Source organism: Thunnus thynnus, chromosome 15 (assembly GCF_963924715.1).
Source record: "Thunnus thynnus chromosome 15, fThuThy2.1, whole genome shotgun sequence".
NCBI lineage: Eukaryota > Metazoa > Chordata > Actinopteri > Scombriformes > Scombridae > Thunnus > Thunnus thynnus.
In genome coordinates this window covers 19,840,555-19,864,981 of record NC_089531.1, presented here as the reverse complement: position 1 = coordinate 19,864,981, position 24,427 = coordinate 19,840,555, and the positions used below count along the sequence as shown (strand labels likewise).

Genomic DNA, 24,427 nt, shown 5'->3' with positions numbered 1-24,427 from the left:
AAAATAGAGTGATGAAGTGGTTTATATAACCCTACATGTTAGAGATGGCTATTGCAAATACTAAATTGAGTTGAGCACACCTGACTAAATTGTCCTACTCACAATATCAACACACACAATATTATGTTCTCAGACCCGTCTATTAATTCAACTTGAATAGCTCTACATGTGTTACTTTGGGTTGAGTATCATTTGATACTAATGCCAAGACAAAACTTAAGTTTCAGTAATGATACCAAATTATATATTTGGATACTGTACTTTGAGTGTTTCAATATGTTTTTGGGGTTTTTTTTTTTTTTACAAAGCCCTTTTTCCTATTGAAAAAACTACACTTCTTAAATGTAAACATCAATATCAAAAATTTGCAAAAATATGATTCAACTCAGTAAAGTAACGTAACAACAGGTTACAGTTTTTGCTCTAACGTTACTGCACCTCGGATACAAACCGGCAATAATGTAATACTGTTTGACATTTTGGCTCACTTGCTTTTGCACCATCATTACACTTTATTGTCTCTTGTTATATTGTTGAGGGAAGATGAAAAATGACAGCTGAGAGAGAGACGGGGAATGAACAAAGTGTTCTGGCTGGACATGAACCAAAGATATTATGGGTTATGGTCAGCACCTTAAACCCCTAGGCCTTGGCCACCAGGGCGCCCCTGCATCTGTATTATAAATAATACAGATGTATATATATAAATAGCATATAAATTAGGTTATACATTTTGTCAGTGTCGATATATATCAATTTAAAAACACATCACACAAATAATCAAATTGATGTTTAATCCAGTTAACATTTCCACTGCTATATATTACATCAGACAAACTCATATGTATACAAAAGCTGAACGAATGATAACTATTAAAATCATGTCATGAGATTCAGACACGGATTCTAAATGTTTAGGTGCCAATTGCTATTCACCCCTATTGAAATAAATCTAGAGGGACATTTTCAGCGCAACTGTTGATAAATACCTAACAGTTCATGACCGGTTGAACCGTATTTAATATATTTGGGGGTTTGTGGGGAAAAAAAGACAAAAGTAAACACTCTAATTGGACCAATGTGCTGCCAATGGTCAGGATCATTTCATAAATTTGCAGTTTGGTTTCTTAACTGCTCCCTTATGGGATTATGTAGCGCTCAGGTGATGTATGTACATGTGTATGTGTGCGTGGTCAGTTTGCCAGCGTGCACATGTGCTCCTTGTTTATTACTCTGTATGTAAGTCTGCACATGTATGTTTACATTTATGAATCTTTATACTTATATGTTTGTGTTTGTACATACAAGAATGTGAGTGTGTCTTCAGATTAGTGCTTGGAAATGGGTTTTCTCTTGCAATTAGGAGCAATTACCAGTCCACCACATGTCAAAAGAAAGCCTCTTATTGCAGTAAATATACTTAAGGAGTGAATTACTGACCAACTATATACTCAAGCTGTACAGACCCTGAAAACTAATGGGCCAGAAAATACTACAAGGGGGTGGGTGGTTTGAGGGGAGGGGCGGGGGTCATGCACACATATTTTTGCATACGGATGCACAAACATTAACACACACTCTCGACTCTGTGAACTTTTAACCCTAAGAAAGGGGTTTTCCGAAGTTGCAACATCAAATTATACACAAACACACACACAGAGTTGTATTGCTAAGGGCCTACTTGTGGTTCACTGCAAACAATTACTGCTGGAATATCATAACTGCTACAACGTCCCACAGTGGCCTCCGCTGCTTCTACTCCATTTGTTTCTCTCTTCCATCCCTCTGTTTGTGTCTTCTGTTAATCTTTTATATTGTTTCCTTCTTCCATGCCCTTCATTTTCTCTCTATTTCTTTGGCCACCTTTCTACTGTGGCTTATTATGGGTCTTTTAAGGCTCCAGTGAGCGAAACCAATTTACTATGAACTGGGTCAGGATCACGCTACACCCATGCCAACCTGCACACATGTATACGTGCACAACCACATGCACAAAATCTCCTTGACCTTTCCGTCGCTTGCCAACATCCCAAGTAACCACACACACGCTGATGGTTATCATCAGATTGGGATCAGTTAAGTAAAAGAGTGGGGTTGTCAGAGTACTGGCTGGTCCAGAAACAAAGAGGGAGACAGAAAGGTTGCCCATATTTTACTATGTGAACTCTCACTCCCTCTTCCATGTGTGGAGTGTTTGAAACTTGGCTCTGCAAAATTTTGACAGACCTGAAGCGAATGGAACATTTCAAATGCTGCGGTTACACTGTGGACATGGGTGGAGAGTTCACGGTCTTCAACAGTGTCTACAACATTGATAATTACAGTAAACAGTGATAATTACATTTTTATTTTAGTATGTCATAACAACAATAAAAATCATGTAGCAAATTTAGGACTGTCAGTACAAAGTAAAGTTTTCGCTGAACCAAAAGACTGGGTCCGACCCAACTTTAATTTCATGAGCCAATGCCCTATTAAAACTCAAACTTTCACTATTGACATGCTATTGAAAATATTCAAAGATACAGTGGGTTGGCATTGTCAGAGTAACAGTGATTTATTCTTCTGTAGACTCTAGTTTTCTAGTTTTCTCTTTAAAAGGAAACATCAGATGTCTAAAATACAGTACTTCTTTCATTAATGAATTCATGATTTGTGTCACATAGTAAGTAAAAATGCTTGTTTTTAATGCAAAGACATGAAGCTTTTTGGTTTCACTTTAAATTAAAAATCTTTTATTTTTAGCCAGGCTAGCGATATGGTTATGTAGCAATGTTGGTTGGTCGTTCCGACATTTAAGTCCAGAAAAATGTTTAGTTATTGAAATAACTAACATGAAATTTTGTAGAGGCATCTACATTTCCAAGTGGATGAATCTTACAGACTTTGGTGACCCTCTGATTTGTTCAGTACTTTAGTTTGTGATCACACATCTGCAAAACAAATTCCCTACCGCCTCAGCTGTAATTTGTGTTTAGCACTAATTAGCAAATGTTAGCATGCTATTATAACACGCTAACCAAACATGATGACAATGCTAACATCACCTGTTAAACAACAGCATGGTGGCATTGGCATTGTGAGCGTGTTGCCATGCTAACATTAGCATTTAGCTCAAAGCACTGATCTGTTTTGTTTAAGTACAGCCTCACAGAGCTGCTAGCACAGCTGTAGACTCTTGTTTTTAACTACTGTATAAAGTAAATTGTAACTGTTTATAGAATTAAAAATACTCCTGAATTGTAGTGGCTATCATTGCTGGATATGACCTTGCCTTTGTTTTTTACAAATACCATACATGTGTTCAGAGAAACTGAGGAAAAAGCACAAAGCTAATGATGCCAACCAACAAAAATGAGTGAGTTTCAGTGGGGTTTTTTGTTGTTGTTGTTGTTGTTGTTTTGTTTTTTTGCATGAAAAGCACAAAGCCAATTCAAAATGAAGCCACAACTCTTTCTCAAGGCCACTTTAACACAGATAGACACAAGACAGAGGCATGAAACACCAGCTACCCTTCACACACACTTTGTTTGACCTCAGTAGGTTAGGTTACTATCACACACCATGTTAGACCTTACTTTATTTCCCTGCTATGTCCTTAGACAAAGCGTCCGTCCTCACGACAAGCATGTCCATTCATACCCATTAAGAGAGCAGTAAATAGCTGGAGCCAACCGTGACTGGGGTTAATCCGATTGCCTGACACAATGGACACTCGGGACAGACAGATCACTGAGCAGCCAATGGGAAAAGGAACACACATAGACAGCTACACATCACGATTATAGAGAGGCAAATTGGTCACGGAAATGAAAAGCCATATCATTAACTGGTTTAAATGAGAGTCACACACACACACAAACTCCATGGGACTTTTAAACACATACTCTTATGTAGAAGGACACACACATGTTCGCAAAGTCAAATCAATACAATTTGATAACATTGCATTCAGGCTCAAACACACACACTCCCATAGACCAAACTCACGTCACACAAACATACGCGGCCACTGACCCTGGGCATAAGGTCCGATATGAGAAACCGGGGAGGTCAGAAGTTCATGAGGCATGAGAGAATCCCTGAGTCATCCAGTTAAAAAGGATTACAATGAGACTACACTGATCCTTCCTTTCACACACACCTGTGCCACAATGTCAATATTACAATTTTAATGTGAAACCACCTCCCACATTAAGGATGATCAAGGCCCTTATAACATTTGATAGCGATGATACTGAATCTAGTTATAGAGAAAAAAGTTTTCAGTTTGACAGTTTGTGTATCCTAAATAACAACAACTAACAGTATTTAACACAGACACAGGTTTACAAAGAGATACACAAATTGAAACAACTAGAGGTCCATTCAAAGAGCTTTACACACCCCTGCGACACACCACCATCATTAAGACAACATATTTAGTCTTTCGTTCATTCCTCCACAGAAGCCAGCTGGGTCTCTCCCCCCATTTCATCCCACTCTCCCTCCTATCTCTGTATAATATCTGTGTTAACGTAACACAGAGGTAGAATTAGTGGCAAACTACACAGAACACTTTGGACCGGATCAGACCCTGAGGACAGAGAGAGAAGGTAGGAAGAGAGGAAATGATGGCGGCAAAGGAATAAGAATGGATGTGATCAAACACAGGAAATAAAAAAGAAGAGAAAAAAAAAAGAGAAAAAGCAGAACCGGCAGAACGACACCGGTATGACGGTGAGCTCACTGGCTCTAAGCAACATAAACAACTGACAGCCTACAGAGATGTGTAACACACACACACACAAACACACACACATATATACACTGAATATATACACCTGTTTTTTAACCCCCAAAAGACCATTTGTTATAATGAATTCTGAATGAATTCAGAAAGTGAATCTAGTATCAAAACCACTTGCTGAATCTGAATAATGTCAAATCTGCTTAGGTTTAACTCTCACCATTTTATGTTCTTGAAGTTATAAATAACTTAATATTCAAGAACTAAACCTCCAAAATTCAATTTAGATCTATAACCAGCTTTTTTGTAGGCTGAGTAAACAGAAACACCGGAAACACTTAAAAATCTGAAGTCGTAGCCTAACTAATGATGTATACAACCTGTAGCTACAACGTGTAAATTATGTGTGTTGTGTTCATGTTAAGTTCAGTCATCAACAAAAGGAACTGGCCTGAACAAACACACAGCCAGAAACGCAGGCAGGTGCTACCATCAGTCTCTTTTCCTCTTTCTCCACACACAACAAGCTTTGTAGTAATCTCCAAAGGACGGGTCTCCTAAGGCCAGGGTCACCTCCCCATAGACTACCACAGCTCTGCTCTGGCTCCCAGATGTTCTCACACACACACACACACACACACACACACACACACACACACACACACACACACACACACACACACACAGACCTCCTGAACATGCTCTTGGAAGTTGAAAACAAACAAACCTAAATGGGCCAACATATAGCACTGCGACAGGCGATAAGCAGTCACAGTGTGTGTATTTGTTTGTCTGTGTACACAGACTACTTGACCTGTTTATAGTAACTCCTGCATGTTTATTTGACTGGCTGTTTAATTGTTAGTCTTTATCTCTTTACCTAATTGCCCGGTACACTTTGTAACAGCTGTATGTGCGTTCTTTTGGCGCTCTATATAGGTAAACTGGCAAGCTTTGACAACTGGAGTCTCGTATGTGATTTTGATTCTGTTATTCATATGTGATATGTACATACGTGTGTATGTCTACCAACACACATATGTGAGTCAGTGCCTGTGCACTTGTTGAATAAATGATCTATTCCTAGGTCTGTCAGGGAAATGAGGGCAGCTGAGGCGGGCCATTTGGATGCTGATCAGCGCAGACGTGTGTGTATGTGCGTGGTGGTTGCTGGTGGAGGGGGGCAGTGGAATCCACACCAGACCATCTATTATAATGACAGGAAGCAGGAAGTACAACCCCTTCGCAGTCACATGGCTGCCAGCTGTCTTGGCAACTAGAGGGAGGAAGATAGAGAAGATGATAGGGAGGGAGCGCGTGTGTGTGTGTGTGTGTGTGTGTGTGTGCATGTGTGTGTACATGTCTCAGAGCCGGTTTGAATGGTGAGTGTGTAGGTGGTGGTTTGCATTCTTATGTTTGAATATGACATTTCAGAATTGAATATCTGCATTTGCAATAAGAACAAAGTTAATGAAACAATGTCAACTTATCATCCATCCATAACTCCACTGCTATTCTCCTCAAATATAAAAAATACTCAAATGTTTATGCCTTGAATCTGCTTCCACCTTCGTTATTCCAAATCCAGTGCAGCACTAAACCTCAGTTTTGACCATATGGATGTGTTTAGTCTCCGCAGCTCAGCACACATGTGCACGCCCACTTGCAGAGACACAAATATGCACATATACATTTTCACATGTATGCACACATAACCTCAGATGCTTAAAAACACATGTGAAGCTACCCACACACATGCACAAACATGCTTTTTTTTTGGCTTGTGTACCACTTCTTCCGAAAAGCAAAACATGACTGAATTAATGACAGCTTTTCCTATTCAGGGAAACTAATCTGTCAATAATTGTAACTAATAAATGCAATTTAAAGATTAAAAAGTGAAGAGTTTAATGAATATGTACACGTAGATATGCGTTGAGGTGCATACAACACATAGCAGTGTTCCAACATCCATGAGGAATCCTCTCGGGTGACTTTCATCTGTCAGCCTGTTTCCACTTATGACCAGGAGTCAAAAACATGATGTACTATGATTGAAGACACAATAATTGACAGGCAGACACTTGTCAGCTTCTCTCTGCCCTGCTCTCTCCCCTCTCTCTTTTTGTAAGATCTTTAAATCACTCCAGGTTTACAGGCTGCAAACTGGCTAACCGAAGGGGTATCAAATTCAACCACACAACGAGGACACTCACATTGCAATGTGAAACCTTCTGTTGCCTTCTGTGACCTTTGGTGCCCCGTAGACCCCAAAAAACAGCTAAATCTTAGAGAGATTGTTTGAACTTAAGACTATGATTATACGGTATGTCAACAGAATATGTTTTAAAGTTGCTCATGCACACAGACGCATGCAAATATTTACCTTCAGATAGGTGGGCGGTCAGCGGCGTTTGTGTCTCCTTGCAGTAAGAGACCACCTCTTTGGGGAGGAAGTCCACCTGTGTGATCTTGGAGGCCCCCAGCCTCTGCATCCTCCGCCTGGGTTACAGAGAAAAGATATTGTCATGAGTAGAGTTATTCTGTGCCTGAACACAAACTGTCTTGCATACAGGATTGCCATTTGTTCAACAGACCAAAGTTTAAAACAATAAATAACATGTGCAGTTTATAACCTGTAGCAACAAGTAGTTTACATCTTTAGAGTTGTTAGAGAAGCTACATATGTACATTAATCCTTTAAATTGACTATTTAATTAAATTAAAAAAATATTTAGGATATGCCATGCAATGTCAAATTAGGTGTTTTCCTGTGTCATGCATTTTGCAGACAGTGACCAACAAAAGAGGAGGAGGAGAGGAGGAAGATGTACCCGAGCTCAGAATCAGCCTGCAGCTGCAGCACAGAGGGGTCTGTGTCCCACTGCAGAGTCCTGATGTCACCAACAGGGGGGGCAAGAGAGGACATGCATGTTTACAAACTGACACATTATCACAAGCACGCAATCATACACACGTATAACCACATGTACAGTATGCGCACACACATTTACACACAGACCACTTATCTAGAGAACAGCTTAACATGGGAATTCCCATCGAATTTCATGCATAATGGCACTGCTAATGGAAAAAAATGCTTTGATAAGTGGATATCGTGTAGGAGGGCTTTACATTAGGGAGACATTACATTTCATTATAGTTCAATGTACTATTTATATAAAGATCTCTGCTCATCACTTGTAATAGATTTCTTGGTTTTCTGCCAGGAATCTAAAACAAGAAAACATTGATACATTTATGGACAAAAAATGTTCCACTGTTGATTGTTTTCAGTGGGGAAATGATATGACCTGATGACTTTTAAATACAGGAAAGCTCTGCAAGTTTTTAGTATCTGACAGCACCGTAAGGAAGATATTCATCTTATTTCTTTCTGACATATTTTGTACTCATACAGCCTGGATTATATTTGTGTGATTACACAGAAATTCACTCAATGTTTTGATGTTTCATATGAAAATTTGTACCAAATAATACATGAAAACTATGTATCCAGCAACACACAGCACAACATTCATCATATATGTACATATCCACATGAACACATTCAGCACGTGAAAATCAAATTAAAACCTGTGTATTAAGATTAAGATTGCTTGACATACATGACAAGGTACTTGCCATGCATGATAAGTGAGTTGGACAAACCATGAGGAAATTGCATTTTCATGGCACTTCAGCAGTTATAGCTTGTTTTATATAGGGGAGGTAAGATTCACTTACAGGAAAATCAAAAACCAACTGAAACCCGAAGAGTTTTTTTAGCATGCTGGTGCTGAAATCTACCGTCTGTGAAAAGATAACACTCCCAACCCCACTACACTTTTTGATGATACCTTTTAGGGCCACTGAACACGCCTATTAGGCCTTCAGTTTGTGCCACAGAGCGCCAGGTGAGAGTGGCAAGACATTTCTTTAGCCTGACAGACTGGCTGTTTTACAGTAACAGCGATGACACTTTAAGCAGCAGATTGTCAACTCTGTGAAGGCTGAAATGACTTCTGTGGCTAGGCTCATGTGAGCGGAAATCTTTCGAGCTGGTATTAAAGGAGACAGCAGGGTTTCAGAAAGGATGTCGCCAGAGGAGATCAGAGGAATGAAGGAAGAAGGGGCGCTGCACTGTTTTGATCTTATAAATCCTGACAGGAACACATCAGTGAGACCACTGAAAACACTGTGGGTGCCTCTCTGTGTTCATATGAGGGTAGACTCAGCTAAAGAAAGGTAGGAGGTGGGGGGGGGGGGTTCCTAGGTTTGACGTGAAAATGCTTACCTTGAGCTTTGTGGTTGTGACTTGTTTTTAGAGAAACCTGACCTAAGAAGGGACACACACATACACAGCCACAAATGGAGAAGCTCAAAATGGCATGCCATCATCCAGGGTGGATTTGGGGGTAAATTCTTTCATTCCAAACATTGAAACTAACTCACCAATTTGTAAAATCCAATTGGTAAAACCTAAAAAGAAATGAAAACCCCAAATCTTAAATTAGAGAATCTGTTTATGCTAGAAACTTAGTTAAGTTCCCACATATTCTTCAGCCCCAATTCCACCCCTGGCCATACCAGAACAACACTATCACATCACTAATGACCCCTGAGGGCATCACTCACACATTGACCTCTACAGTCAGCTGCCATTGGGTAGCAAATGGAAAGCGCTTGATGACCACTCTCTTCTCAACTGCAACTTTAATTCACCAGAGCAGCCATGTGCAGAACTTAAGATAGTTGTTGCACTGGCCTGCTGTGTTATGAATATGCCACAAAGAAATGCTGCGGTGGCAGGTGCACGTATGACACATGAGCTAGTAAGCATTGTAAATGAAGCTGCAGCACCATCCCACAGAATGGTGGCAAAAGACGAAAAGCTTATATTTTGTCACATGTGCTCAAATCAGCTACTTTTTCTTACTACAAACATATGGTTCATGCTAACTGGTTCACCAAGGATGCTTTCTAAAAGTTTACCAATATGGTTCTCATTGCACTGATAATACCTGGACACTGCAATCTGAGACTTACCTTGAGATCAAATCTAATTTCTTAGGGCTAGCTATCAGAAGCAACAAGCTGCACAGTGGTCATCAAAACACTGGATGCCATGACAAATGACAGATACCACATTCAAAACCTAACAAGGCACCACAACTTCACCTAGTGACACTCATCCTTACCTAAACCTGTTGTGCCAATGACAAGAAAAGAGACAGGATATATGTCAAAAAAGACAATGTGCCAAACAGCCCCAAACACCCTCATATTATCATCATTGTGTGGCCACAGGATGCCTTCAAGTTAAAGGCTCTGGTTCTACATAAAGTTTATTGGAAACCTCCCAAAAGCAAGTCTGGTGTAATCTTCTACTACACAATTGTTACAAGTGTCTTGTTTCTTTATGATAATTTCTTTTTGGTTACATAAAAATGTGATGAAATTATTAAAGCATTTTCATTCATTTTTTGAACCTCAAACTGGCCTTTCTTTACCCAAAAGTTCAGAAATAGTAGTAAAAAAAAAAGTGAAGAAGACTCATGAAGTCACAAAAGATTTCTGACATCCAACTTTAATATGAGGTCACATGGTAGATGTTGGCCTACCTGCCTGCGGCTCCCCCATCAGCTGAATCCTGGCTCCCCGTCTCACTGGGCGTGCTCACTGATTTGGATGGGGACACAGGGGTCGGGACTAAATAATGAAAATAACATGAGTCTAACATTAAATGCTGCAGAGGATGGACTAATCAAAACAATTTGGATGAAAAGCAACAAAGTAAAACGAGTGATGGACAAATAAAATTAATGTTTAACAGGAAGGAAGGAAGGGGAGAGCAGGGCATCAAATGGGTTGTTGATTTTATATTTATTATATTTTTGTACTCAGCTGTATTTAAAGATGCATTAAAAACAACTCAATAGCAATGACCCAATTCTGAGGCGTTGTGGGTGTTGTTACAATTTCAGACCACTAGAGAACAGTGCTTCCAAAAGCTTGCTGAGGTGATAGACACCCTGGGGAGCCAAACTAATCTAGAAGATTTGTGCACAAGTAAAAGAAGGATCTTTTGAGCAGATATATTTCTATTTCTACCATACTTCAAATCAGACATAATATTCATGTCCAAATACACTATTACAAAGTATGATACACACAGAGGTACAAAAAAAAAAAAAGCTAAAAGGGAGCTGATACAAATATGTCTATGTGGACATATGTGCATAACAAATTAGGGAACCAACATAGGACAAAAAGACTGTAATGTCTGATGAAACCTTATTAAATAATATGTCTCACAGAAGTAATATATTATGCAGAGACATGCCAACATAGATATCGTTATACTTTAGTTCTGTGATCATTTCAGAATCAATAAAGAAGGGTTGAACTCATAATTTTCAGCAAATAATACAAATGGTGGGTTGCTGTGTGCATCCTAGATTAGCTGTATGTTAAGTATATTCTAAAAAATGAAGAGTCCTCAGAGGATATTTGGATACAATTAGGGGAGAACCTCTATTTTGTGTCATATCTGGTCAGCTGAGCTCTCCTCTGATTAGGACCAGAGATCCTCTGAGCACCCTTTCATTGTTAAAAGTATGAGAATATTATGTACCTAGTGGAGGCTCTGGTGAAATGCCAATACTCTGTAGCAGGGCCTCGGTCTCCCTGCGCTTACGGTCTAAGTCTGAGTCCTCTGGGGTCGCCTCGGTCTTCTGCTGGCTCTCTGACTGCACAGAATACATAAAGCAATGTCAAGTTACCCCATCATGAGTCAAAAGTTCAAACATGCAGGTGCATGCACATTTTTATTAAAAAATCCAACACCAACCTTCTGCACACACATAGATGTTTGTATGCACGCATGGACACACACAACCTCAGCCTTTTATGTGTCACGGCCTGACAAAAAGCAATCGAACACACAAACAATACACACTAGTGTGTGATACAGTATGAGTGCCAGTTGTGTGAATTTACTCACTTTTTTCCTTACCTCTTTCTTCTTCCTCTCCTCCTCTTTTCTCTTTTTTTCCTCCCTGATCTGGGCGAGGCGCTGCTTCTTGCGCTCCAGCTCTGCTTTTAGGTCACTTTTGTCCGACATGGTCTCCTATAGGGCTTCAAGAAAGAGGATCGCCCTTTGGCTGTGGCTGTTATACATTCATATACAGTGGATCCATAACATTGCAGGTCAAGGAACCAATAGTGATCAATCGGCCACATCGAGCCAAGAGGGATTTCAACATTGGTGTGACACTCATTCCACTTAAACTAGTCTAATACATTAAAGCTGTATAACAACTATTTCTTCCATTTAATGTCAGTTTAATTGAGTGTATAGTATATATATAATACATGTAGTACAGCAGACATTACCATGGTCTAATTAGATTACATTTTCATGAATTCAACAGCTCACTTATAGTTAGGATCTTGAATGAGGCTCATTAACAATGCCTCTGAGGTGTTACAGAAAGGTGGGCTACCTATTTATAGCAGTCTGCAGCCTGACCAGTGATTTGCTAGTTGTTAGGCCAGTGTCACATCCTTCACATATAGCAAATGAACAGGTAGCACCTGACCCTGTTCTGGAGGTTTAAATACGTCTGCCAAAGCTAATAGGAACACATATTTGGAGAAAAAAAACTAAATATATGTAGGCCTTTGTGTCTTCTAGTATACAGTGAATGATAACCACAAAAGACAACACAATTAAGCCATAAAACAGCAGCTAACTATACATACAGGAAGAAAAACACATCATTTAGCCTGAGTTAAATAGTAATGCTAGGGTATTAAAGCATTCGTAGCTAACGTTAGCTCATAACAAATATGACATTTATACATAGGTTACGTCAATATGTTTGAGGCCTTACCATAATTATAATAATGAATTTTACGGCGAATAACTAACATAAAAAGGAAATGATGTGCTGTTAACGTTTCACTCGTACCTTGTCCACTCGTACTGATAATGATGTGTCACCGGCAAAGATGCTGTCTCACTGCTGCACCCCGAAATAGAAAATCAACACATCCTCTGTCTAGCTAAATCACACTTAATCGAGGCCTTTCTGCGAATAGGTCGTTTGAACCTTTCCGTGAGGTTACTGCTGGTGACACCGGTTAACACAGAGCATTTCAGCGGCCGATGACCCAAATAAAGCATGAAACAGGTGCACTGCACGCCGATGCATCCCTCAGAAGAGTAAAGATGATGTTGAGGCGGAGGAGAGGAAATCCCACCTCCTTTGACACGAGCTGTCGGCTCATGGCTTCGCATCACCGCCATCTTCTGGGCATTTGGAGAAGTGAGTTTAATTTACCACAACCACATAAACAAATCATTTTGGGCGTATATTGGTCCACAATAGGACGTTTGTTAACTACTTTAAACGAGTAATCAGACTCTAACGCGTGGCTGAAAGCTGCACGAATTTGAGATGGCGCATTGATTTCTCCCCCGGCTGCAGGTGATGCGGTCACTGCCTAACGGTCGGTAATGTATACTAACAACACTATCAAAAGGATTTGTGTAGCTATCAGAAATATCCGTTTGTTGTCAATCTTCAACGTTCACAAACATAAAATAAATAAGTGCTTTGAGTAGTCCGTCGGTAGGGGGTGCTGTAATAAAGCATTCATTACAGTCGGCAGAGTAATGAATGACGTCCAGGACCGTCAGTCGTGTCTAGGTGGTACTGTAACCCTACATTAGAGAACTCTCGCGGGATTTGTACGTGTTGTTCCTTCATTGTGCGCATTGTTTGTCATTGTACAAAATAATGATGATTTATGATGTGAAAACGCAACGCTATGATCAAAATCTGGTAGGTTCAGGTTTAAAAAAAACACTTGGTTAGGGTTAGGGAAAGATCATGATTTAGGTTAAAATTACAATTCTCGCGAGATCTTTCGCAAACCTAGGGTTACCATCTAGACACGACCAGCAACGTTGTAAAAGGATCCCGACGCTCCCAAAAAGTCAGGAACATCTTGGCGCTCATTGGTTGACTTTCATGTCAATCCGTCTTCTTCTCCGCCCAACAACAATACACACAACGGTCAGTGTCGGAAGCTGCATATTGGATGGTTTAAAACAACTTGCCCAAGATGTCAGAGAGCTGCTCGAGAAAAACAAAGGCACCATCCTTAAAGATGTTAATGTAACGAAAGGGTTTCTTGTGTGACGCCCAGCTATAAGCGAGATATTAAAAAAAAGTTGCCAAACTGGAGTGTGCTGAAGAAAGAAAGGACAGTTTGTCCCTGGTACACTGACCGTCGGTCTGTGAAGGAGAGGAAAAAATGAAGTTCGCTCAGTTTTTGCTGAAAAACAGCTCAGTAGCTGGGATCCCTAAACAAGTGGAGAGGTTTTCCAAGTTTTCCCCTTCTCCTTTGTCCATGAAGCAGTTCATTGACTTTGGTAAGTGTTTCCAGTAGTATTGATTTTGTTGGTCAGTGCATGTTGCTTAATGTTTTCCCCCCACACTCACATGGCAGTTGCACAACTCACGTTTACTGTCTTTGTGTCTGGGTTGACAGTTTGCAGTAAGCAGGTCACTGACAGACAACTGCAGCTAATGCCAGTAAAATACACATGTGTACAGATGTTAATGCCTGTGCTGATGTTGTGTAACTTTATCTACATGAAAAGTATCACTTTGAACTGTTGGTTTTGATGTCTGACTTGATCTAAAAACTGACACTAACAGAAGAAAAGAGAAAAGCTAATGTTGTTGATCTCTGCATTGAGATGAAATTATGCAACCTCATCTTACTTGCTGCATCAAAAAAATATATAAGAAATAGTCAAATCAAAAATAGCCACTGATCAGTTTTATCACAGTTTCTCCGTGTATTTGCATCATTCATAGGTGCAGCTCAGCACTGTCAAATTTTTCTAGTCATAAATCTGTAATAAATGTGTTATGGTCAGGCGCCTATTCAAAGCTTGAAAGTTTAGAGTGAATAAGGGCTTTAAACATCATGATGGAAGTATATGATGGCTATCCCATGCTCAAGAACCACTCAATACCTCATGAAGACACCAAGACCTTGAGGAACACCACAGAAAAATTAATGCTGTGATTTCAAAAACTTTTTGACATTTGGAGATCTCTGGGAGAACTGCATTTTTCAGCGATTGGATGGCATGCACTTCTGTTCTGGAAACTGCTCAGAAACCCATTTATTGTCAATATTCCTAGGAAAGCCGTACATCCAGTGAATGCCCTAGGTCTCTAGTTTGTGGTTGTCAACTTTCATGAGGCTGTGATTATCCTAGAGGTCACAGTAGGTGATTTAATACAGTGAGGTCAAGTGAAAAAATGGTACACTCACTACAATGAAATGGCTACTACTGAGTACTACTAACATCATCACACATAAATACTGGGCATCAATGTGAAGTTTAAGAAGTTAAGGACCACGTCCTGAAATGATCCTTGACAGATTCATTGGTTAATGTTTAGGATATAGGCTAAAGCGGTGTTTTCTTTCTTTTGACAGAATGGGGTCAAAGTTGGGTGCTTGCTCAGTGATTTTTTTTTTCTTACTCTGTCCCCTCATGTGACTGCAGGCTCAGCCAATGCATGTGAGAAGACCTCCTTTGTGTTCCTGCGGCAGGAGCTTCCTGTCAGACTTGCCAACATCATGAAGGAAATTGATTTCCTCCCTGACAAGCTCCTCAGCACTCCTTCCTTAAAGCTCCTCACCAGCTGGTAGGGTCTCTAAACGACACTACACCACATCCCTTTTCATGTTACCTGTTGTACCAAAGCCGTTGTTACCAAACTCTGGGAATAATGAAATATTAGTCTTCTGACAAGTCTCCCTGCAGATCTCTGCAACAACATTAAAGCAAGTGGACATGTCATTTATTTTCAGGGGTCCCAGACCTTAGCTATTCAGCCAAGGTCACTGCTACTCTTTCAGTATACAGTACCATGCAGTATAGACACAAGTTTGTTTAGTCAACAGCATTTATGATCTCATTGCTGCATTGCTGTTGATGTTGTCTGAGGTTGTGTGCCCTTGGTGCACTCACTGGCTAGATCTGGGAACATGCCTTATGATCTGTGTTTAAATTAGATAAGGCCGACGTGCTGCACGACCACATTGTCCCCGTTTCACGCTGGTATGCTATTCTTATGTAAAGGGCCTTTACAGCTCAGTGGATTATGTGATACGGTTCATTTTCTGTTGTGCCATAAACATGCAGCATAGATTTTGAATTTTGAAGCACGCATGCGCCTTGATACATGCCAGCATTACACTGCCGACACTTTTGTTGATAGTGGTCACAACCCACAGACAGGTATAGCTTTACCAACATGTTTGAATCTTCGTGTACACACTCATATCAAGGTACATAATGTTCATGGTGTAAAGAGTGGAAGGCTATAAATTGAGGGTGCGCTCAAGCATCATAAGTAGGTGAAATAATGTTACGTCAGTTCTATGTGTTCACTTGTCAGCAGAATAGCTGTTATCATTGTCACTTGTTCTTATGAGTTGCTATAAACACTCCCCGAATGCATGTGATAGATGTTGGATCCAAGCCCTGTCTTTTACCTCCAGCTCTAGGGACAGCCTAACCTTTGGTCCAGACTGAAATATGTCCCAGAGGATGTATCCTACTGACTTTAGTTCATTCCTGACTTTTCCTTTAGTGCCACTATGACGTTGACATTTGTTGTGATATTCAATGTCCCTAGAGGATACATTTTAATGACTTTCGTGATCCTCTGCGCTACCGTAAGGCTGATTTGTTTGTTCAGTGTTGAAATATCTTGACAACTATCAGATGGATTGCTGTAAAATTTGGTGCACACATTTATGGTCCCCAGGGGATGAATCATAATAACTTTGATCTCTGCCGTTTTATAAAGCACCATAATCTTGCCAAAGTTTGATTTTGTCCAAACTTTTGTTTATATACTTGCAAAACTCATGACATTCCTGTCACCCTCACTTGCACTTTGTGTATGGTGATAATTAGCAAATGTTTGCATGCTATTATGCTTAACCAAACACGGTGATCATGTCAAACATTACATCTGCCTCACAGAGCCTCTAGCATGGCTGTAAAGTCCAAATATACAGGCTAGTCATAGGAGAGTTCCCAAAATACAGTCCAGCAGCTTTTCTATGCTTTGTTTGATAAAGCCAAAACAGCAGTCTTGTTTCTGTGTAATGTTTAGTTGGTTTTTACACCACATACTTTACTCTGGCATATAGATCACTTTTGTCTTCACTGTTTAAGTGCTTGTTTACGAGTCACATGAATATATGTTAACAATAAAGGTCATTACCCCTACTCTTTACATTAGGGCGTGTATTGTCTATATTTAGCTATGTACCTCCTGTACCGTGGCTCTCTCTTCATGCTTTCGCAGAGCTCTCCAACGCAAAAAGTTAATTTATCATTTGTTAATGCAAGCTTGTGAAAGTACAGCTTGTGTAATAGTCTATTTCAAAATGTACATGTGTTTGTATGATTGGACTTTATCCAAAATAGAGAAGTGAAGGTCAGTTAAGGGACAAAGCCAACACGTAGAAATTACAGCCACACTGCAGTTCAACTTTCACCTACTTTTTCTATTGCAAGAGAGCGCAAGTGTGTGTGACTCACTGAGCTCAAACACTTCAGTCTTCTTCATTCACTAGCTGAAATAAAAAGACTGTCAGTGATAAGCAATAGCAGTGATAAGATTAACAACTATTATATAAAGATGGGATATTGTTATTTTAAGCATGTATAGATCCTGCCTTGTTACACAGTTATTAGAATTTTAAATTCCGAGCCAGTTTCACACATATAATCACCAGACAGATTACATTTTTATCATATTAAAGCTTTTTTGACATTCAGTTATACAGTAAATAAACTAGAGTTGAGGATGTTTCTGTATTCTATTTTCAAATGTATCTTTTTGCGTCCATCAGGTATTCACAGAGTTTGTTGGAGCTTATAGAGTTTTTAGAGGAAAACCCAGATGATAAGGACGTACTGACAAAGTAAGTAATTTCCGTACTCACACAATCCAGTTTGTTGATTTCTAAGTAACTGCTGACGCTAATCCTAAATCATGCTTTGGTTATTTGTTAACTGCCTATTTTCAGCCTCGCGCTGCAAACTTCAAACCGATCCAATGTGCGTTCAAACTGTACCGATGGCTTAAAAAAACCAATGAAAACAGCTGCGGGTGCATTTCTCATGTTCACATACCTTGTCGTAAAGCCACTAAAGCCCACTGTCAGAGTCAAAAATTAGATGATAAATTACAGTGTTGCTCTAAAGGCCTTTTATTGCTCCACTGCTTCAGCAAAATCCAACATGCTCCACCACAAACAGGAACCATTCATACATTTCAATACCATCACAACAACGGTCCTTTAATTTTGCATTTATCCTATTTGTTCAGAACACCACAGTGTTTGTGACTCGGGTGTAGACTTTTTATCAAATACAGTTTACTAGAACTGTAATAACTGTAATAATAGAGTACTATTATACTTCACCCTGCTGCAGTCACTAATAGAAGAAGTTTGAAGAAGTCTCCAGGATAGAGAGGTTGATGGATACTAGTAGGCTTAGTCTGTGTTTACATGTATGTGTATGTGTTCGCATGCTTTCAGTGTTTTTAATGGGCAAGATTTTTTTTGTCCATTGTAATCATTGAATTTTGTCATTTGTTTGTTATTTTATCTTATGTTAGACTCAACTAGACAACTTAAGATCTAATTCTTCCATATCTAAACCTTGATATTTAAATGAAAAAAACACATGTGGATATCCAAACAAAGATGGTGGAATACCAAACCTTATGTGCTCATACGTCCATCATCTCTTTTCCCACAGATTTACACAGGCTCTGGTTAGCGTCCGTAATCGGCACAACAACGTGGTGCCCACCATGGCTCAGGGTGTGGTGGAGTACAAGGAGGCCTTCGGCGTGGACCCCGTCACCAACCAGAACGTCCAGTACTTCCTGGACCGCTTCTACATGAGCCGCATCTCCACACGCATGCTCATGAACCAGCACAGTCAGTATAGCACTCGGTGATTATCAGTGAGTTAATCAACACAGTTGCTCACACTCGAAAGCTCATGTTATTAAATTAAACTGTGTGTTAAAACGCTTTAGAGCAAGCTTTTAAAAGGGTTGACCTGAATAATTAAGTCATTTTTATATGATTAAGCAGCAAGTAGTGATCTCAGATGTGTAAATGCTGTTAGAGAGCCGCATAGTCAACACCCAGCTTGCCTTAATGGTTTTACAGCAGTATAGCACTTCTTTTGCACTAAAAGGTTAATGCAAGATAGCAATAAGTGTTCAGCTATTGTTAACATTCCCCACTGCAAAGAACTCACTATAATTTACTAAATATTCACAAATGTATAGGAAGTGGATTGTGTCTATACATTTACGTTTTTTTGGAGTCACACACATTGTTTTTTTTGCGTCCTTCAGCATTAATCTTCGAGGGCAGCGTGAACCCAGCCCATCCCAAACACATCGGCAGCATTGATCCCAGCTGTGACGTTGTGGAGGTAGTAAAAGGTAATGAGTGATCTGTTTTTTTTTTTTGCAACACTCGCTGTTTGCATGGATTCATGACTGTTTGGACTTTAATTATCTGATCTTTTTAGAGTCAATATACTGAGTTGGAAGTGAAAACATGTTATTATGAGGTGTATGGCTAGAAACTGATTGTTGTGTAAACTGGTTGACTAAGAGATATAATATAACGTCTGCTAGTGTTGATCTTCATTTATGCATGAATTGTAATTTTTCATCGTCAGAATGAATCTCATTTTCTCAACCACAGCTTTTTGTTTTTGTTTTTGTTTTTTTTGTTTCACTTTGTAGATGCATATGAGTCATCAAAGATGCTGTGTGAGCAGTATTACCTGACCTCTCCTGATATGGAGGTCACAGAAGTAAATTGTAAGTCGATGTCGCTATTTACATATTGGCTTTCTTCCTTTTTAACAGGTGCTCTTATACTGTATCTTTCTTGTTTTACCTGGATATTTTCTGCTGCACACATCTATGTGAGAGAATAGTTTTACTGATGTCCCCTCTAATCTTTGTTGGTTTGACTGAGGCCTTCTGTTTCCTGTTAGCTGGAAACAGAAGGCCCCAGTCAGCATTAGACATTCTTAATTTAAACCACATACTGTAGGTTATATTAACACTGTGTATAATATGATTACATAGCATAAAAGACTAATATATACATTATGAAATATGTATGTCCCTTAGTAGAAAATGTTTTTAAATGTGATGGTTATTGTCACAATATGCTCTTAAATAGATTCATGTTCCTAATTTTTGTTGCAGTATATCATTCAGAACATCTTCTAGTGCTTTAAATACGAACTGTACAAAGTGTAATCATGTTCTTGGCAGATAAGCACTAGAATAAATAAATCGACATGACAAATGAAGTTGTTATCTGGCTTTATTTGGCATGAGTGGCTCTAACTGATGTTGATTTTTTTTGGTCTTATCTCAGAGCAGGAGTTATTTAAAGTTCAGTAAAACACCAAGTTTTCCAAGAGGCCTCTCTTTTCAGCCAGGGTGACATGATGGTCAAGTTGTTGTTTTTTTTTCACAGCCAAAAACCCTGGCCAGCCTCTCCACATCGTCTACGTGCCATCCCACCTCTATCATATGCTGTTCGAGCTCTTCAAGGTACAATAACCAACAAATCTGAAAAGCAAATGTATACTATTCTTCACCGTGTCTGCTCACTCTGTATTTAATACACTTTGCCTGTTCTTTGTCAGAACGCCATGAGAGCTACAGTAGAGACCCATGAGACGAGCCCAACGTTGCCCCCGATCAAAGTGCGAGTTTCACTGGGCACCGAGGACCTCACTATCAAGGTAGATGAGGACACTGAGAGTTAAGATACGTCACGACTTAGTACTGAAGGTAGAACGTGGGTTTTAGAGATAAACAAGTGTTCTAAGTCTGTACTAACAAAGACGTACATGCTGTGCTGTTTACCACACAGATCCACTTTGTGCCATGCATCACTCATTACAAATACTGTGTGTGGGTCCATGTGGAAATGGTTTACTGGAACAGGCCTTAAAAAGCCCTGATGACTTGATATTCGCAGTATGACATTGTTTAGATTCCGTTCAAATGGCGAACGATGAGTTCACGGGACGCGAGCCCGCTGGCAGAACAAAGAGGACCCTTAACATACCTCTCCTTTATTTTTAGATGTCTGACAGAGGAGGTGGAGTCCCTCTGAGGAAGATTGAGCGCCTATTCAGCTACATGTACTCCACGGCTCCCAGTCCCGTCCACGCAGACAATTCTCGTAACGCACCTCTGGTGAGATGAATCCGTTACACTCAAAGCTTATTATAGTTGCACAGTTTTATTCATAAGTCATGTCTGGTCTTAGTCAGAACACAATATGCTGCAAGACTTAAAGCTTGCTTTTGCATTTTACACATGAGATACAGTTTAGTAAAATCTCAAATCTGTACCCATATGACAAACTGAAGATCTGTTTACATGAGCAACCTCTCTGCAGTACACAGTTTATGTTTCATGTGATTATATTTTAGAAGCTGGCCCAGATACTCTAATTTGTACAGATACTGTAACTGTTATTTTTCCGTCCCCTCCGTCCTTCCTCCAGGCTGGTTTTGGTTATGGCCTGCCCATCTCCCGTCTGTATGCCAAGTATTTTCAGGGAGACCTGCAGCTCTACTCTATGGAGGGTTATGGAACCTCAGCTGTCATATATTTGAAGGTGAGAACAACACAACCTCCATATCGACTGTGCCAGAAATAACAATGAAGGCCAACTCGATATAGATTTCACATTTTGTCAAGGCACAGATGGAAAGTTGTAGGAAAGAACCTGGATGTGACTGTCAGTTCTTGCGTATATTTTGGTATGATAAGGATCCAGACTAATTAGTTCCCATCTGTACTGTATCACAGGCGCTGTCGTCTGAGTCAGTGGAGAGACTTCCTGTTTTCAACAAGTCCGCCTTAAGGCATTACCAGAGCAGCACAGAGGCTGATGACTGGTGCATGCCCAGCAAGGATCCAAAGAAATTGGGCAATTCCGAGAGGAGTCGCTGATGACGGACTGATGGAGGTAGCAGAGGAAACTCTAAAATAATAGAAATAAATGAAGAAATAATAGATTTAAGAAGAGGGTCCATGTAGGGAGAAATGGATAAACTTGTACTGTAAGTGGGAGAAGGCATGTTCCTGGACTTGGACTTCAGCAATGTGGAATCTGGATTCCTTTCTCTCCCAAGAAATAAGCCTAGAAGAAGAAAATTGCTCATCATATGGTATCAAGAATCAGATAAATACGCAGAAATAACTAAGCTGAACTATTACTGCCTGAGCATGATTTCAGAGCAGCCTCTGGGGCAATTTAATCCAACAAAAGCTCACCACATTTCATTTTATTATATGACCATTACAGGCTGATGATGGTAATGGAACAAGTGAAGTATTAATCCCATTTTAGCTATAATAACATGGTTACACTGTGAAACAAGCATGCAAGCTGTTTGTGTTGGTGCTCGTTATTTTGTTTCAAAGTTTGTCATTTAAAAATATTAAGACTAGCTTGGTATGGCTGTATTATTATTATTGCATTACATTGAATTGTAAAACTCAAAGCCCAGTGAAGGCTAGCTACAGTGGGGTCACTCAAGCTTAACATGTTTGATCCCATCATAATCACAAAGGGTGCAATGTTTGTTCTCCTTCTTGTTTCTTGTTCATGTAGGCATTTATTTTTTTGTCTTGCAGCATTGCTTCATACACATAACTTCTGCATTTCATCATCAGTTCTCACACTACTGGAACATTTCAGACACTAAAAGAAGGAATTAACTCTTAACCATCAATGTAACTCAGTTGTGCCATTTTTAGTCTTTAGCTTCTTCAGAGAAATGTAAATACAAAGTGATCCTGTTAAACGAGGATTCTGAATGTCAGTAAACTACCTGCCCGAAGCCTTAAGTGTTGAACTCTGAGATCATTTTTGGCTGGACTTCAGGGACCTGCCCTATAAACATGAATGTCTGTCCCCAGCTGACTGAGTGAGTCACTGACTGAGTGATGAAGTTACGCCATTGGTCAGGTGAGTGATGTAACTTCATCACTCTCCTCGGCCGGGTGTTGCCACTTCCTGTATCTGTCATTTCAAATTAGCATTTCATACACTGTCAGTTCAGTTAAGTAGTTTATTGTCCCACTGGGAGAAATTTGGCTTGTAGCAGAACACAGGAAATACAATGATAATACACACATAACAGTATAACAATAAAATCTGTAAAAAGATGGATTTTGTACAGGATTGGGTAAGACAAAGTGCTACAGTGTTAAGTGTGAGCAAAAACTGCATAGGTGCAGGGAAACATCTACGTTTGGTGCAAGTTAAGCATGCGTTTTGCTATAAGAACAAAGGAAAATGGAAATCTATTGCACTTTGCCCTGGGAAACCTGTACCTCTCACCTGAAGAGAAAAGTTCAAATGCCTCAAAGAGAGGATGGTCTGCCATATACTAGCCATATACTAGGTTTTGACCTAATCTTGTTAAACTTGGACTGATGTGAATATCAGACGATGTATCGAGAAATGTAAGCATAAATATGCTTGATAGATGTACGTTTCCACAAGGAAAAATTATATGTGCTCTTCTGGAGAGGTGGAATTGTTTAAACTTAGTATTGCAATATATTTGAAGTTACTATGTATGTTTGTGTGTATGGTTGAATTGTGAATAATTGATACAGTATTGTGAATTCTGGGGTTGTCCTTTAGTTGTACGAAATCCCAATTTAGCCGTGAACTCCACAACACATTTTCTCTGTTGACATAAAGTCAACATGAACTTTTTTCAGTGCTTTGTAAGAGTAACAGTGTATAATTGCACAGTGGATCTCTACATGTTGATGGTAATGGGATATTATCACCGAAGTGCTTTGTAATGACATGTATTGTTTAAATACTTATTTACTACCTACTCTACAGGGTTTGAAGGCCCGTGTTAAACCTGTATGTTGTACTGCAGGGAACTGTGCTTCAGTACTGTACTATATGACATACTTTGAGGCATCATACTCAGATTTGTGTAGCATGTTATCTGTATCTGATAAAATTATACATAGAGTCCAGTGTAAGAGACACATATGAACAACATGGACAGGTGCTCAGACACTGAAACGATACAACAGTTATTGCTGTTTGCAAGCTGTATTACAGATATTGCGTTATCTGTAAAAAAAAAAAAAAAAAAAAACTTAACTAAAAAAAAAACACATGTTCCATCTCCTCATTACACAACAGTCATACTTTCCTAAAATGTACTTCTTAAGTCCACCTTTGCCTATTTTTAAGCTATTAGAATTGCAGTGAAAATCAAATGTTTATTAAAATAATAATTTCACAAGTTTTAGATTTTTATGATTGTCTCTGAAGTCAATGTTTAGCAATTGACATTTCATGCTGTAGTAACATCACTCAAAGGCCAAGTGTTACTGTACTGAAGTTGTGGTTCACCACTAAAAAGGACCAGTAAATGTAAAAAATAAAAATCTCACGTCACTTCTGAATACGTCGTTTCTTCTGCCTTGTTCGTCTGGTATGTTGATGAACATGATGCATTTGTAG

General features: G+C 39.5%; 2 protein-coding genes across 10 annotated transcripts in view; one reads left to right on the top strand and one right to left on the bottom strand.

Moving 5' to 3' along the window:
- dync1i1a (dynein cytoplasmic 1 intermediate chain 1a) overlaps positions 1 to 13,607 on the bottom strand; it is a 56,827-nt gene extending 43,220 nt beyond the window's left edge. For 2 of the 9 annotated variants that reach the window (XM_067611221.1, XM_067611223.1), the window contains exons 1-7: positions 12,706 to 13,607; positions 11,736 to 11,869; positions 11,367 to 11,481; positions 10,354 to 10,441; positions 9,027 to 9,068; positions 7,564 to 7,623; positions 7,116 to 7,231 (exon numbers count right to left, since the gene is read on the bottom strand). In XM_067611221.1, coding sequence (XP_067467322.1) covers positions 7,116 to 7,231; positions 7,564 to 7,623; positions 9,027 to 9,068; positions 10,354 to 10,441; positions 11,367 to 11,481; positions 11,736 to 11,855 — 541 coding nt within the window. In that variant the 5' untranslated portion in view covers positions 11,856 to 11,869; positions 12,706 to 13,607. Of the gene's footprint in view, positions 1 to 7,115; positions 7,232 to 7,563; positions 7,624 to 9,026; positions 9,069 to 10,353; positions 10,442 to 11,366; positions 11,482 to 11,582; positions 11,682 to 11,735; positions 11,870 to 12,705 lie in introns of those variants that run through there. The other 7 variants (XM_067611225.1, XM_067611226.1, XM_067611229.1 and 4 more) reach the window with 5 other exon arrangements.
- Positions 13,608 to 13,837: 230 nt separating this feature from the next.
- pdk4 (pyruvate dehydrogenase kinase, isozyme 4) lies at positions 13,838 to 24,369 on the top strand. The gene is made up of 11 exons (XM_067611240.1): positions 13,838 to 14,174; positions 15,330 to 15,471; positions 17,699 to 17,770; positions 18,615 to 18,799; positions 19,228 to 19,317; positions 19,627 to 19,704; positions 20,378 to 20,454; positions 20,550 to 20,648; positions 20,995 to 21,108; positions 21,422 to 21,535; positions 21,730 to 24,369. The coding sequence occupies exons 1-11, from the start codon at positions 14,057 to 14,059 to the stop codon at positions 21,871 to 21,873; spliced, it is 1,233 nt and encodes a 410-aa protein (XP_067467341.1). The 5' UTR covers positions 13,838 to 14,056; the 3' UTR covers positions 21,874 to 24,369.
- Positions 24,370 to 24,427: the final 58 nt, after the last annotated feature.